The sequence below is a fragment of the Carassius carassius genome, chromosome 26 (assembly GCF_963082965.1).
Source record: "Carassius carassius chromosome 26, fCarCar2.1, whole genome shotgun sequence".
NCBI classification, from domain to species: domain Eukaryota; kingdom Metazoa; phylum Chordata; class Actinopteri; order Cypriniformes; family Cyprinidae; genus Carassius; species Carassius carassius.
In genome coordinates this window covers 17727404-17740276 of record NC_081780.1, presented here as the reverse complement: position 1 = coordinate 17740276, position 12873 = coordinate 17727404, and the positions used below count along the sequence as shown (strand labels likewise).

General features: G+C 45.5%; 1 protein-coding gene across 3 annotated transcripts in view; it reads right to left on the bottom strand.

Annotated features, from left to right (window-relative positions):
- Nucleotides 1-9187: 9187 nt before the first annotated feature.
- The window catches only part of LOC132105917 (IQ motif and SEC7 domain-containing protein 3-like), a 149871-nt gene continuing 146185 nt past the window's right edge, over nt 9188-12873 (bottom strand). For 2 of the 3 annotated variants that reach the window (XM_059511453.1, XM_059511455.1), the window contains exon 14: nt 9188-12464. In XM_059511453.1, coding sequence (XP_059367436.1) covers nt 11994-12464 — 471 coding nt within the window. In that variant the 3' untranslated portion in view covers nt 9188-11993. The remainder of the gene's footprint in view (nt 12465-12873) is intronic. The other variant, XM_059511456.1, reaches the window with a different exon arrangement.

Here is a 12873-nt window from a genome sequence, read left to right as displayed (position 1 = left end):
AACTATCAAAGTCTTTGAAATAATATGATGTGATAAAGATTCATGCATAGTAATCATAAATGATTTAGAAAAGTTCTGTTTAAACTAGATTCAGATGTTTGTATGTTATACTGTAACATTTATCAGCTTCAAAAAAGTAAGTGGTTAAAGGGATACTGCACCCCAAAATGAAAATGTTGTCATTAATCACTTAACCCCATGTCGTTCCAAACCTGTAAAAGCTTCGTTCATCTTCGGAACACAATTTAAGATATTTGGATGAAAACACATCACTCAACACTCTCCACATCACTCAAACTGTTGTCAGCCGTGCCACAAGGATGCACTGTTTATATGTGTATTTATGCTTTGATTTGAAAGAAAAGAGTGCATCCTTGTGCCGTGGCTTACACAGAAGAGCTTAGGCAGTTTGAGTGATGTGGAGAGATCTAAATGTCTTTTCTGTTAAATCTGAGGTTCTATGTTTTGTTCATCATTTGTGGGATGCCAATATTGTTTTAATCAAATTCAAAACAAAAAGATAGGTTATCCTCACATTGTTTTCCATTTGCTACTGTATATTGAAGTTTACAATTTACATTACAGTATTCATGTTAAAATAGTAAAAACTAAGTGATGCTAATGGACATAACTCTTTATAAGCATGCCTGTAAATACATGTTGTTAGTATATTTTAAATATTCTAATTAATTGTATTTACATGTAGTATGTGTGGCATATAATATAACCAACAGTGTGTTACAGCGGACAACGTATTTAATTTGAAATAATTGAATACACGGCTATGGGAAATAGAACAGTCTGTAAAATCCATTAAACTCTTAATGATTCTGTCAAGAGTGTGTTTTTAAAAAAATTTTTGTAACACTTCAGCAAAATTAGACATGACTTTGAAGGCCTGACAACATGTTTATTTATTTATTATTTTTAATGTGTTGACTTTTTTTCCCTGTTGAAACAGGAAGTTTGGATGAGACATATAGAAGGGCTCATCACTTTCATAGACATGAATTAAAACATTGAATTATTGCTTCTTTAACTTCATTTTTTGAACTTTGTTTCTTCATAGCCTCTTTTCAATTTGCATCAAATTAAATATGCCATCTGTTCTGAATGTTTTTGTGAAGTGTTACCAAAGCTACAAAGAAAACTCTTATTTTGATGATTGTACTGTATGTTTTTATCCTCACTAGATATTTTGTTGCTTGGTTTCAAATAAAATAAAGGCAAAAACTGAATGTCTTGGTTACGTATGTAACCCTCGTTCCCTGAAGGAGGGAACGGAGACATTACGAAAGGGATCTCGCCCGAGAGCCCAATCACCTTCGAGTGGAACAAAACGAGCCAATGGTACACAAAGTACCTTGGTCTGCGGGATTTGCATCGCGAGCTCCGCCCGGCAGAGCGGGTTTATAAGGAGCAACGCGAGCAACTCGCATTCAAGTCTTTGCTGAGGAGCCGAGCCAGTGACCCGGCATTCAGCGGAACAGCAATGTGGCAAGGGGATGTAACGTCTCAGTTCCCTCCTTCAGGGAATGAGGGTTACATACGTAACCAAGACGTTCCCTTTCAGTCGGTCATGTTCGAGGTTACAAATGGGGTCCCTTACAAAACGCCACATGGCTGTCTTCCAGCGACCCGTGTGAGTGATAGCACCCTGAATACAATGGGTAGCATATTCCAGCTGGATGTACGCTAGCAGGCTGCCTGCCCGTGGGAGGACTTACAGAAGGCAGGTATCCACCAAGGTGGTGATACATAAGAACTCTGAGGTACCCAGCCCGCAGGGTGGAAGTTTCAATGACAGAGCTGGCAAGGGGCTTGCCAAGGGAAAGACACATGCTGCGGAGAGACTTACTGTGGACATACACTGGGATTTTCTGGGATTGCCCAGAAAAGGGGAATCACAACACATGGAGGCACCTAGTCCCACACAGGGCTGACCAAAGGGCATGTACGCAAGTGTTGGACATTAACTGTGCTTGAGGAACCCAGGGTTCTGACTGAGGAACTCACCTGAGGGGAATAGCGCACGCATCCAGTCCGTGGTGTGGAATGGCGCAGCAAGCGGATTGACACCGAGCAGGTCCTTACTGGCCCGAAGGGGTGAGTAACCGGGAGGACACGGGCTCTACACGGAGATTATAAAATCTCGCAAATGTGTTAGGTGTCGCCCAGCCCACAGCTCTACAGATGTCTGTTAGCGAGGAACCATGCGCCAGCGCCCAGGAGGAAGCTACACTCCTAGTTGAGTGCGCTCTCACCCTTGGGGCGCATGGCAGGTCTTGAGCCTGATAAGCCAGGACAATAGCATCCACTATCCAGTGGGATAACCTCTGCTTGGAGACAGCCTTTCCCCTCTGCTGGCCTCCGTAACAGACAAAGATCTGGTCTGAGGTCCTAAGGCACTGAGTTCTGTCCACGTAGGTGCGGAGCACACATACTGGACAGAGCAGCGCCAGGGCTGGGTCTGCCTCCTCCAGGGGCAGTGCTTGCAAGTTCACCACCTGATCCCTAAAAGGAGTGGTGGGAACTTTGGGCACGTACCCAGGCCGGGGTCTCAAGATAACGTGAGAATTAGCCGGCCCGAATTCCAGGCACGCTTCGTCAACTGAAAATGCCTGCAGGCCCCCGACCCTCTTCACCGAAGCCAAAGCCGCCAGGAGCGCAGTTTTCAAAGATAAAAACTTTAGCTCAACTGAGAGCAAGGGTTCGAAGGGAGCCCTCTGCAGTGCCGATAGAACCACTGCGAGGTCCCAAGAGGGGACTTGCTGAGGGCAAGGCGGATTGAGCCTCCTTGCTTCTCTCAGGAACCTGATGATCAGATCGTGCCTTCCCAGAGACTTACCTTCAACAGGGTCATGGTGAGCCGAAATGGCGGCCACAAAGACCTTGAGGGTGGAAGGAGACAGCCTTCCCATTTCCAGGGGTCCTCACGCCGTGAAGAACACCAAGTGATGGAGAGGTTCCACTTCAAAGCATAGATGTGTCTGGTGGACACGGCTCTAGCTGAAGTGATGGTAGCTACTATCTGTGGTGGCAAGGTATTCACACATGTAGGTTCCACAGATTGGGACGTGGGTGCCAGAGGGTGCCCTGTCTCTGAGAAAGAAGGTCCTTCCTCAGAGGAATTGGCCAGGGAGGGGCTGTCGCGAGGAGTACAAGTTCGGGAAACCAGGTCCGGCCGGGCCAAAAAGGCGCAACCATGAGGACCTGCTCCTCGTCCTCCCTGATCTTGCACAATGTTTGTGCAAGAAGGCTCACTGGGGGAAACATATACTTGCGCAGGCCCAGAGGCCAGCTGTGTGCCAGGGCGTCCGTGCCAAGAGTTCCCTCGGTCAGGGAATAAAACAACAGGCAGTGGGAATTTTCTGGAGAGGCAAACAGGTCTACCTGAGCGTCTCCGAATCGTTCCCGAATCAGCTGAACCAACTGGGGGTGGAGTCTCCATTCCCCGGGGCGAGACTGCTGCCATGAGAGCTTGTCGGCTGCACGATTGAGCCTGCCCGGAATGTGAATGGCACGAAGCGACCTCAGATGCTTGTGACTCCACAAGAGGAGATGGCGAGCGAGTTGCGGCATGTGGCGGGAGCGTAGACCACCCTGACGGTTGATGTACGCTATGGTCGCAGTGTTGTCCGTATGGACCAGAACGTGCTTGTCCTTCAGAGGGCCCTGAAGCGGTGCAGAGCAAGCCGTACTGCTAGCAACTCGAGGCAATTGACATGCCACTGAAGTCGGGGTCCTGTCCAGGAGCCCGACGCAGCATGCCCATTGCACATGGCACCCCAGCCCGTGGCAGAGGCATCGGTTGACACAACAACATGTCTGGACACTGGTTCTAGGGGGACGCCAGCCTGTAGAAACGAGGGATCCAACCACAGGGTGAAGTTTTGGTGGCAGGCCGGAGTGATGGTCACTCGGAGCTTGCCCTGTTGCCATGCCCATCTCGGGACTCGGTCGTGAAGCCAGTGCTGAAGCGGTCTAATATGGAGTAACCCAAGCGGTATGACTGCCGCCGCGGACGCCATATGCCCCAGGAGCCTCTGAAACAGTTTCAGTGGAACCGCTCTCTTGCCCTCGAATTGTCTCAGGCAATTTAGCAGCGACTGCGCGTGCTCGTTCGTAAGACGCGCGGACATGGCGACCGAGTCTATTTCCATACCGAGAAAAGAGATCCTCTGCTCAGGGGAGAGCTTGCTCTTTTCCCAGTTGACCTGAAGACCCAGTCGGGCGAGGTATCTGAGCACCAGATCCCTGTGCTTGCACAACCGCTCTCGAGAGTGAGCTAGGATCAGCCAGTCGTCGAGGTAGTTGAGGATACGGACACCTTGTTCCCTGAGAGGAGCCAGGGCTCCCTTCGTGACCTTCGTAAAGACGGGGGGAGACAGGGCCAACCCGAATGGGAGAACCTTTTACTGATATGCCTGCCCCTCAAAAGCAAACCGAAGAAACGGTCTGTGTCGAGGAAGAATGGAGACATGAAAGTACGCGTTCTTCAGGTCGATCGCTGCAAACCAATCCATCAGACGAATGCATTCGAAAATGCACTTGGGCGTTAGCATCTTGAACGGGAGTCTGTGCAGAGCTCGGTTCAAGGCACGCAAGTCCAGGATTGGCCGTAACCCACCTGTCTTCTTGGGTACTATGAAGTAAGGGCTGTAAAAGCAGGACTTCATGTCGGCTGGAGAGACCGGCTCTATCGCGCCCTTTGCCAGCAGGGTTGCGACCTCCGCGCGCATGACAGGGGCATCTTTGCCCACCATCGTTGCGTGGACACCCCGAAACCTGGAGGGACGCCGGGCGAACTGAATCGCGTAGCCGAGCCTGAGCATCCGGATGAGCCAGCGGGAAGGCCTGGGGAACTCTAGCCAGGCTCCCAGAAACCGAACCAGCGGGGTCAAGGGGACTACAGGCGTACCCATGGTGGGGCAGCGTGGTGGAGCAGACAGCCCGGGCATGGGAGGCATAGTGTCCCTCAGCGGGGGCGGAGTGCGGGCACTCGTCTGACTCCAAGTAGCAAAGAGGGCATGAGAAGGCGAAGCGTTCTCGAGCCAGCTTTGCATGGAAACTGGCAAGGGGAGAGGAGAACGAGAGCAGCGAGGAAGCACGTTGCCAACTGTCATTCGTGGAGGTAGAGGAAACAGCTCTTTTAGTGAAGGTTTGGGTACCACCGGCCGCAGGGCCAGTGGCTGAACAAAAAGAAGAGTGGGGAAGGAGTGGTCCTGCTACCATCTCCTGATGAGCTGATGAGCTGACGTCTCCAACTCAGGGTCGCCCATCTCAGGAATGCCGCTTGGCCTGGCGTTTGGCAGGCTTAGGGGCAGAGACGGGTTGCGCCACCCTTCTGCGGCCATCTCCTCGCTGCGGCCGGGTTGAAGGCTGCTGCTGTGGCTGAGTGGGAGTGGAGGAGGCCGCAGGGGGGCGCCCTCGGCGACGAGCAGGCTGAGGCAACTGTGCCGGCGGCAGGGTGGAGGCAGCTGTGGGCCGCCGGGGCAGGATGTGTCTGATGGCCTCAGACTCCTTCTGGGTGGCAGAGAACTGCTGGGCAAAGCTCTCTACCGCATCGCCGAAGAGGCCATCCTGGGAGACCGGGGAGTTGAGGAGCTGAGCCCATCAGACATCCTCATGTCTGCCAGATCCAGCCATAGGTGGCGCTCCTGGACCACCAAAGTGGACATCACCTGACCCAAGGAACGCTTCCGGGAAGAAAGGAACTAGAGGGGGGTGCTGGCGATCCACATGAGCAGCCCCCAGGAACCAATCATCAAGCCTCGAGTGCTCGGGACAGGGCGGAGGATTCCACTCAAGCCCGATGCTCATGGCGAGACTGCTGCCATGAGAGCTTGTCGGCTGCACGATTGAGCCTGCCCGGAATGTGAATGGCACGAAGCGACCTCAGATGCTTGTGACTCCACAAGAGGAGATGGCGAGCGAGTTGCGGCATGTGGCGGGAGCGTAGACCACCCTGACGGTTGATGTACGCTATGGTCGCAGTGTTGTCCGTATGGACCAGAACGTGCTTGTCCTTCAGAGGGCCCTGAAGCGGTGCAGAGCAAGCCGTACTGCTAGCAACTCGAGGCAATTGACATGCCACTGAAGTCGGGGTCCTGTCCAGGAGCCCGACGCAGCATGCCCATTGCACATGGCACCCCAGCCCGTGGCAGAGGCATCGGTTGACACAACAACATGTCTGGACACTGGTTCTAGGGGGACGCCAGCCTGTAGAAACGAGGGATCCAACCACGGGGTGAAGTTTTGGTGGCAGGCCGGAGTGATGGTCACTCCGGAAGAAAGGAACTAGAGGGGGGTGCTGGCGATCCACATGAGCAGCCCCCAGGAACCAATCATCAAGCCTCGAGTGCTCGGGACAGGGCGGAGGATTCCACTCAAGCCCGATGCTCTCTGCTGCCCGGGAAAGCACGGCTATCAGCTCGGGATCGGACTCGGACAACGCTGGCACTACCGAGGGAGGCAACGCAGCCGAATCCTCATCTCCTGAGGACTCAAGCCCGCCTTGTGATGCGGCGATCGACATACGGTCCTCTTCCTCTTGTAGCACTCCGGTGAAAGCAGCACACGATGTGCTCGGCTCCGAAGCGAAAGCTTGAATGCGAGTTGCTCCTTATATACCCACTCTGCAGGGCGGAGCTCGCGATGCAAATCCCGCAGACCAAGGTACTTTGTGTACCATTGGCTCGTTTTGTACCACTCAACGGTGATAGGGTTCTCGGGCGAGATCCCATTCGTAACGTCGAACGTGACTGACTGAAAGGGAACTAATTTATAAGTCTAAACAAGAAACCCTATTAGAAATGTATGTTCAACTTTCAGGCTCACAGATGCTTCAAATTATACACAGTAAAAAAATCGATATAGATTATACCAGATAATATCAGCCATGTAATTTAACTTTAAAAAATATTGGTTTGAAAATATTTGTAATTAAAAAAATAAGAATGTCTTGAGAGGAACTATGGTCTTACTTTATTCTTGCATACTTTGACAAACACTTACAATCCAGGACATAGCAGCAGCATTTAAACAAAAAAGTAATATGCACAGTGAAAATATAGACACTATTAGTTAGCTGACCTCTGTTAGTGACCTTTGACCTGTGTTGATCCATATGCTCTGCATTAAAAGGCTCTATTATGTGTGGATGCAACAAACCATTCATGTTAGTCTGAAAAGGACTGTAAATAAATAACCAGACCACTCATGTAGGTCTGGAATAGACAGAAATGTTTAATAGCATATAAGCCTATCATACAGAAAAGAGTTAAACCCACAATTGGATAACTGGACTGACTGTCTTTCAAACACATATAATTACAATAACAATAACTTCCTGTGAAAATTAGAGCTAATAAACGTTGATGTTATTCTGCCTTCAAGTTCTCCTGGTATATATAATATATATATATTTAAATCAGTTCTGTAACTGTAAGTACAATAATATATGAGTTTTATTTGTTTAAAATCTACAAAACAAAGGTGAACGAATGCACATTAGTGTGTAATGAAGCCTTATTAATGTGTTTGTCAATGTTTTATCACACAAGAATGTTAAAAAAACACCTTAATGAGTAGTATTTTTTATCAACATTAGTTAACTAGTTTAAGACTTGAAAGCAGCATAACTTATCAGTGCAATAGCCCTTCTGCAGGCTCAACCAAAGTTAGCGTTAGCATTAGCATAGCCTTTGGTTGTGTAAAGGGCTTAAATTCAACACTCATCTGTTGGGTTAGATCACATCTTATTTGCTAGCCAGGGTACATTCGCTCAAGCATAATAAACTCTTCAAAACCAGGGTCATGCACAATTCATCTGGCTCCCGGTTTCCATCAACTCCACGCCAACTCCCTCAGGGGCCAAATGCATGGCCACAAAAAGTAAAAGACAAAAAGTGGACTCCTGTCACTCAGTATTTCATAGAAAGGAAATGGGTGCTGATTCTTTCACTGGTTGCGCAATTCACCTACATTTATTTTTCCAGACTAAGCTATACTGTTGAAATAAATGAGAATTATAGCTATACTAAGCTATACTGTTTTGAAAAAGGAGAATGATAGATCTACGTGAAAGTTGTCTGTTACTCAAAGGCTGGATCTTTATAGGATTATGTCATTATTTACGCACACTCATATCTTGTATGCTATCATTTTGTAAGCTGGAGATATTTTGAAGAACAACAGAGACATCTATGAAAACCAACACAATCTCATTGGAAAAATATTTGCCTCTACATACAATTCACAGCAGTTTACAGCTAAAATGGAACTACTGTAGTGGCTGTATAAAACCTACAACTTTTGTTGCTTTTCAGAAAAAAAATAAAAATAAAATAAATATTACAGACCACAGAAGTAAACTAATAAACAGTTTTCTTTCTTTATTTTTCTTTATTTTTTTGTATGTCTGTGTGTGGTTCTTTTGGCGTTTTCTATATTATGTTAAACACAAGTCATTGATGCCTGTTGATAAAAGAGCTCAAAGACTAGTAGGAGCAAGCTAAACTGGCATGGTTGCTTCAAGGAAAGCTTTTTTATCTTATTTTTGTACACTATAAGTTGGATTTTGAGTAGAGTTCAGTAAAGGTGGTATGTTATTTCCAAATGCGACAGAGCATTAACCTTTTAGCCCCACTCACTGGACATCTGTTCATCTGTTTCAGAGAAAATTTAACATGCTGGACATTTTACTTTAAAAGTGCCACAAAACATAAAAGAAGCAACCTAATAAAATTTTTAGAAATGTTGTCACATGCACATTTTTCGTATTAGTTTGGGTTGATGAAAAATAGGAATAAAGTAACAATTATTGTGAGATATTACATGGTAATTCTGTCACACAAAGTCAGAATTGTATTTAATTTCTTACTATGACACATGGCAGGCTTCGATATGAAGTAGATTAAATAATGACATAATTCCAACTATTACCTTAGACATATGGAAACAAAAGGATGCAATATTCATTAATTGGGAAAGAATGGGCAGTTTGTGGTTTTTTGGAGCAGATTTTAAGAAGAGATGGATATATATGCGATTTGTTGATGTCCAGGTTGTGCAATCGACTCATGTGTTGGGTTTCTCACCAATATATATGAAGCACCTGGTGTCAGTCATCCTAAATCATCACCATACATAGAAATAAAGACACAATGAGAAGAGGAAACAAAGATCAGATTGGGAGCTCCAAACAGCAGCAATATAATTATGAAACAATCATATAAGGAAACAGAGGAAATAGGACACACAGCTACTTATGACACACCAATGGTGTTACAATAAATCCTAGTTTAAAGATTGAAGTCAACATGAAATCAAATTAATACACATTCCTGGCATATGTGCCGCTGAATTGGCTTTTCTTTTTCCCAGGTAATATTACCATGGCTGTGAGTGGCAATAGCCAAATAGCTTTTTAGGCAATGTCAGATTTGCTCTCGAGGGGTAATATGATCTTTGGCCTCCACGTCCCTTGGATTGCTGGTAAACCAGAATTTATGTCTGGCTCCACTATTCCATGGATGCAAAATAAGTGGTGAATTATGTTTCATGTTGACTTTAATTACTGTATGCTGATGACAACCATTATTAAAAGTGGTTGGATTGTGGGTAGATAACATTTTTCAGAGCTAATTCATTGCTGCTTTATATGCTGATATATGATAGCTACATACAAGCTATATAAAAATAAACCATTAATCAGTTCTCCATTCAGCTGATAAAATCAGACCAAACCAGACAGACATTCATGTTAAAGTGTTCTGTGCCAACAATGTGCATCTCAATTGATGTTTCAAGTGTCACTTGGCTCTCGAAAAGCTTCAGACAAGAGTTTTAGGAGTCAAACAGCAGATATAGTTTGATGGTGCTGAAGGGTGTCTCTTGGGTGTTTTATATAGTTGTGGGTATTGATGAAGGAATAACACTATGAGACCATGTTACATTGTCTGAGTCATGTGATGACAGTGATGAAACATTCTGTCATCTTTTCACAGAAAGTCAGACAAACACATATTGTGTCCAAAGATGTTTGCTGGGATCAAATGGCCTTTTCCCAAAGGCCTTATACGTTCCAAGTTGCTACATAAAGTTAAAGTACAAGCATTACAAGATCTCAGTCTTCTTTCAGGTACTCTCTGAAATTCCTGAGCGTGTGAACAATAACCATTCACTAGCTGTGACTGGCTCTTTTTTTCTGTCATTGAGCCATGATACGTTGCCACATATTAAAGGTCCATTCACATGACTCATGTCAGGGCGTTAAAACAACTTTGAACTTGAAAAACTAAAGAATATTTACGAGGTTGCTAAGTAGTAAATAGTGAACTTAGTTAAAGCCAATGGTGGAGATAACACATATTTGAGCTTTAAACAGGATAAAAGTCCCAATCTTTGCACCGCTACATCAGACTGCTGGCATTTTAGCTATTTCACTACCTAGTTAGCACAACGGCAACATTTCAGCACAAAAATATGTGTCTCATTCACTAACCACCCAAAATCAAGATTAAATGTTCTCTGTAACTGATTTAGTGCCATGTGCATCTAAATTAATGTAATTATTTCCTTCACTGCTATCCAATTGATGCTTTTCATAGAATGTGAGTACTTTTTTAAAAAGTTCATGCTATATACATTTTTAGAGATCAAGGCTGCCATAATATAGCCATAATCATGATCAAACCATGGTGAGGGGAGTCATAACTGGCCATTTATTCTTAATCAGTCAACTGGAGTCAATTTAGTCCTCTGAATCACTTTTTAAAAGCAATGATGTGCTGAAGCATACCATATTGTGGAAGTCCGCTGGTAACATTGTGGCATAAAAAATGGATTTGATACTATTTTTTGGCAATGTTTATGCCAAGGTACTAAAACAATTGAGACAGCACATGCAGATAAATACCCCTCCCCCCCAAAAAAGTCAAGATATGCCTTTTGAGGTTGTCTTATACAATGTTTCTCATCTTTCTTGTTTTCATTTCTGCATTAGCACTGCTCACATGAAGATAAGTCATGCAAATTTTCTGATAATCACTGGTTATATTTAAAAAGATCAGGAGCAAATGAGGTCAAAGTTTAAATCATCTTAATTCTGAGAGTCATGCTGTAACATATGACCTGTGCGCCAACACATTGGGGAATGTTGACGTGAGTCATGTGAAAAAGCCTCAATACTTTCTACATTCTCAATTTATGTATATCCATTAAAATTAGTGACATAAAAGACGCTTTCAAAGACAGGTGATTTGGAAGTAATTCACATTTCACAGGAATACAACATCGGCCACATAAGAAGTGGGGGAAGAAACAGTTTGTGGCTAATGGTACCGCTTAAAAGGTTTTCTTTTTTTTCTTTTTTTTAATGTCTATGTACCTAGAGGGAATCTAAATGATCGCTGATATAAGCACAAATGTTTGCTCTAGCCCTAAGTGTTCAAACAGGGCAAAAAGTCCACAGTGGAAGGAGTCCTCATTTTGGCACGTATATCATTTTCCAGTCAAAAGCATACACACACACACACTAAATAGACTCATCAGTAGGATAATAAAAGCCAAAAAGGGTGATTTTGCACGCAATACAAGCTCCCACACAAAAGCAAGTGTTGGTGGAATTGAAACGAATGTTGTCGGGTGCCAAATTTTTTCGTGGATCATTTTGTCTATAAGAAAATGCACCAGAGAAATCCTGTCAAGAACAAGTACTCAACGATATAACCTCAGAGAGTGTCCAGAAAGACGAAAACTGTTATAGAAATTTGTTAAAACTACATAACATTTCAAAATACACAGCAAGTAGGTAAATCGTATTTTCTTATTGGTTGTTTCACATATCTGCAAATTCAAGAAATGTCTCTTACCGTAAATATATGCATATAGACAGCATTTTTTCATTATATTTCTTTTATATATATACATATGTAGATAAATACTCTCAAAAGTGCGCCTGGAGTGTTTTATAGTTATCAGTTTGAACTCTACATCAGGCTATGAGATCCACTTGGGGTCCTCTGCAGTGCAAGGTGGGGATCAGGGGGTATATACTGGTGTGGGTGGTTATATGGTGGTGGAGGTGGAGGCAAGGGAGGTTGTGAACTATCATTGTTTCCCCCCTGGTTGCCTCCGCCATTGGGTGCGCGAACTGGTGTGGAGACCACAGACTGGATGAGCTGGTGATGAGTGGGGCTCTGGCTGAGGTACGCTTCCATGCATCCGTGACCGCCTTTGTCCAAAACGATGACCTTGACGATTTGCTGGCACTGGATAAGTGTGTCGGGTCGTATCTCGGCCAGGGCCACAGGCTGGTAGGAGTGTGAGGGTGTAGGGCTGGCGCATTGCAATGGAGGCTGCTGGAAGAGCTCCCTCTGGCGGTTGAGAAGGGCGGTGCCCTCAGGGCTCTTCGGTGCCGCGTTGAGCTGGTACGTCTGAAGCCTGTTGTGAATTGACACCTAGTTTAGAAAACAGTCAGAGATAGCATCATATGTTATAAGACTGTTCTCCTTCTACTGCCATCAGCCCTCCGGTGAACACACATCACAAGAGACATGCGCAAAGTGTTGCCTGTGGACGTGGCACAAGGGGATTGCGGTGTCTTGTGACTCGGAAAGAGGGTGGGAAGCTGGAATCGGGGATGCAGATGTGAAGGGTTTCGGGGACCTTGTGTTTGTGACTATAAGGTGCGTGGTGGTTATTAAGAGGACACTGAGGGCCCCTGTGTCTCCCTTGGAAACCAATAGAGCATTACGGGGATAGAGAATGAAGAACACTTCAGGGAAGAAGGGAGACAAGAAAGGGTGGGACAGGTTAAACAATGGGAAGGGGGGTAATTGGACAACTACAGACGACACACTGCCATCA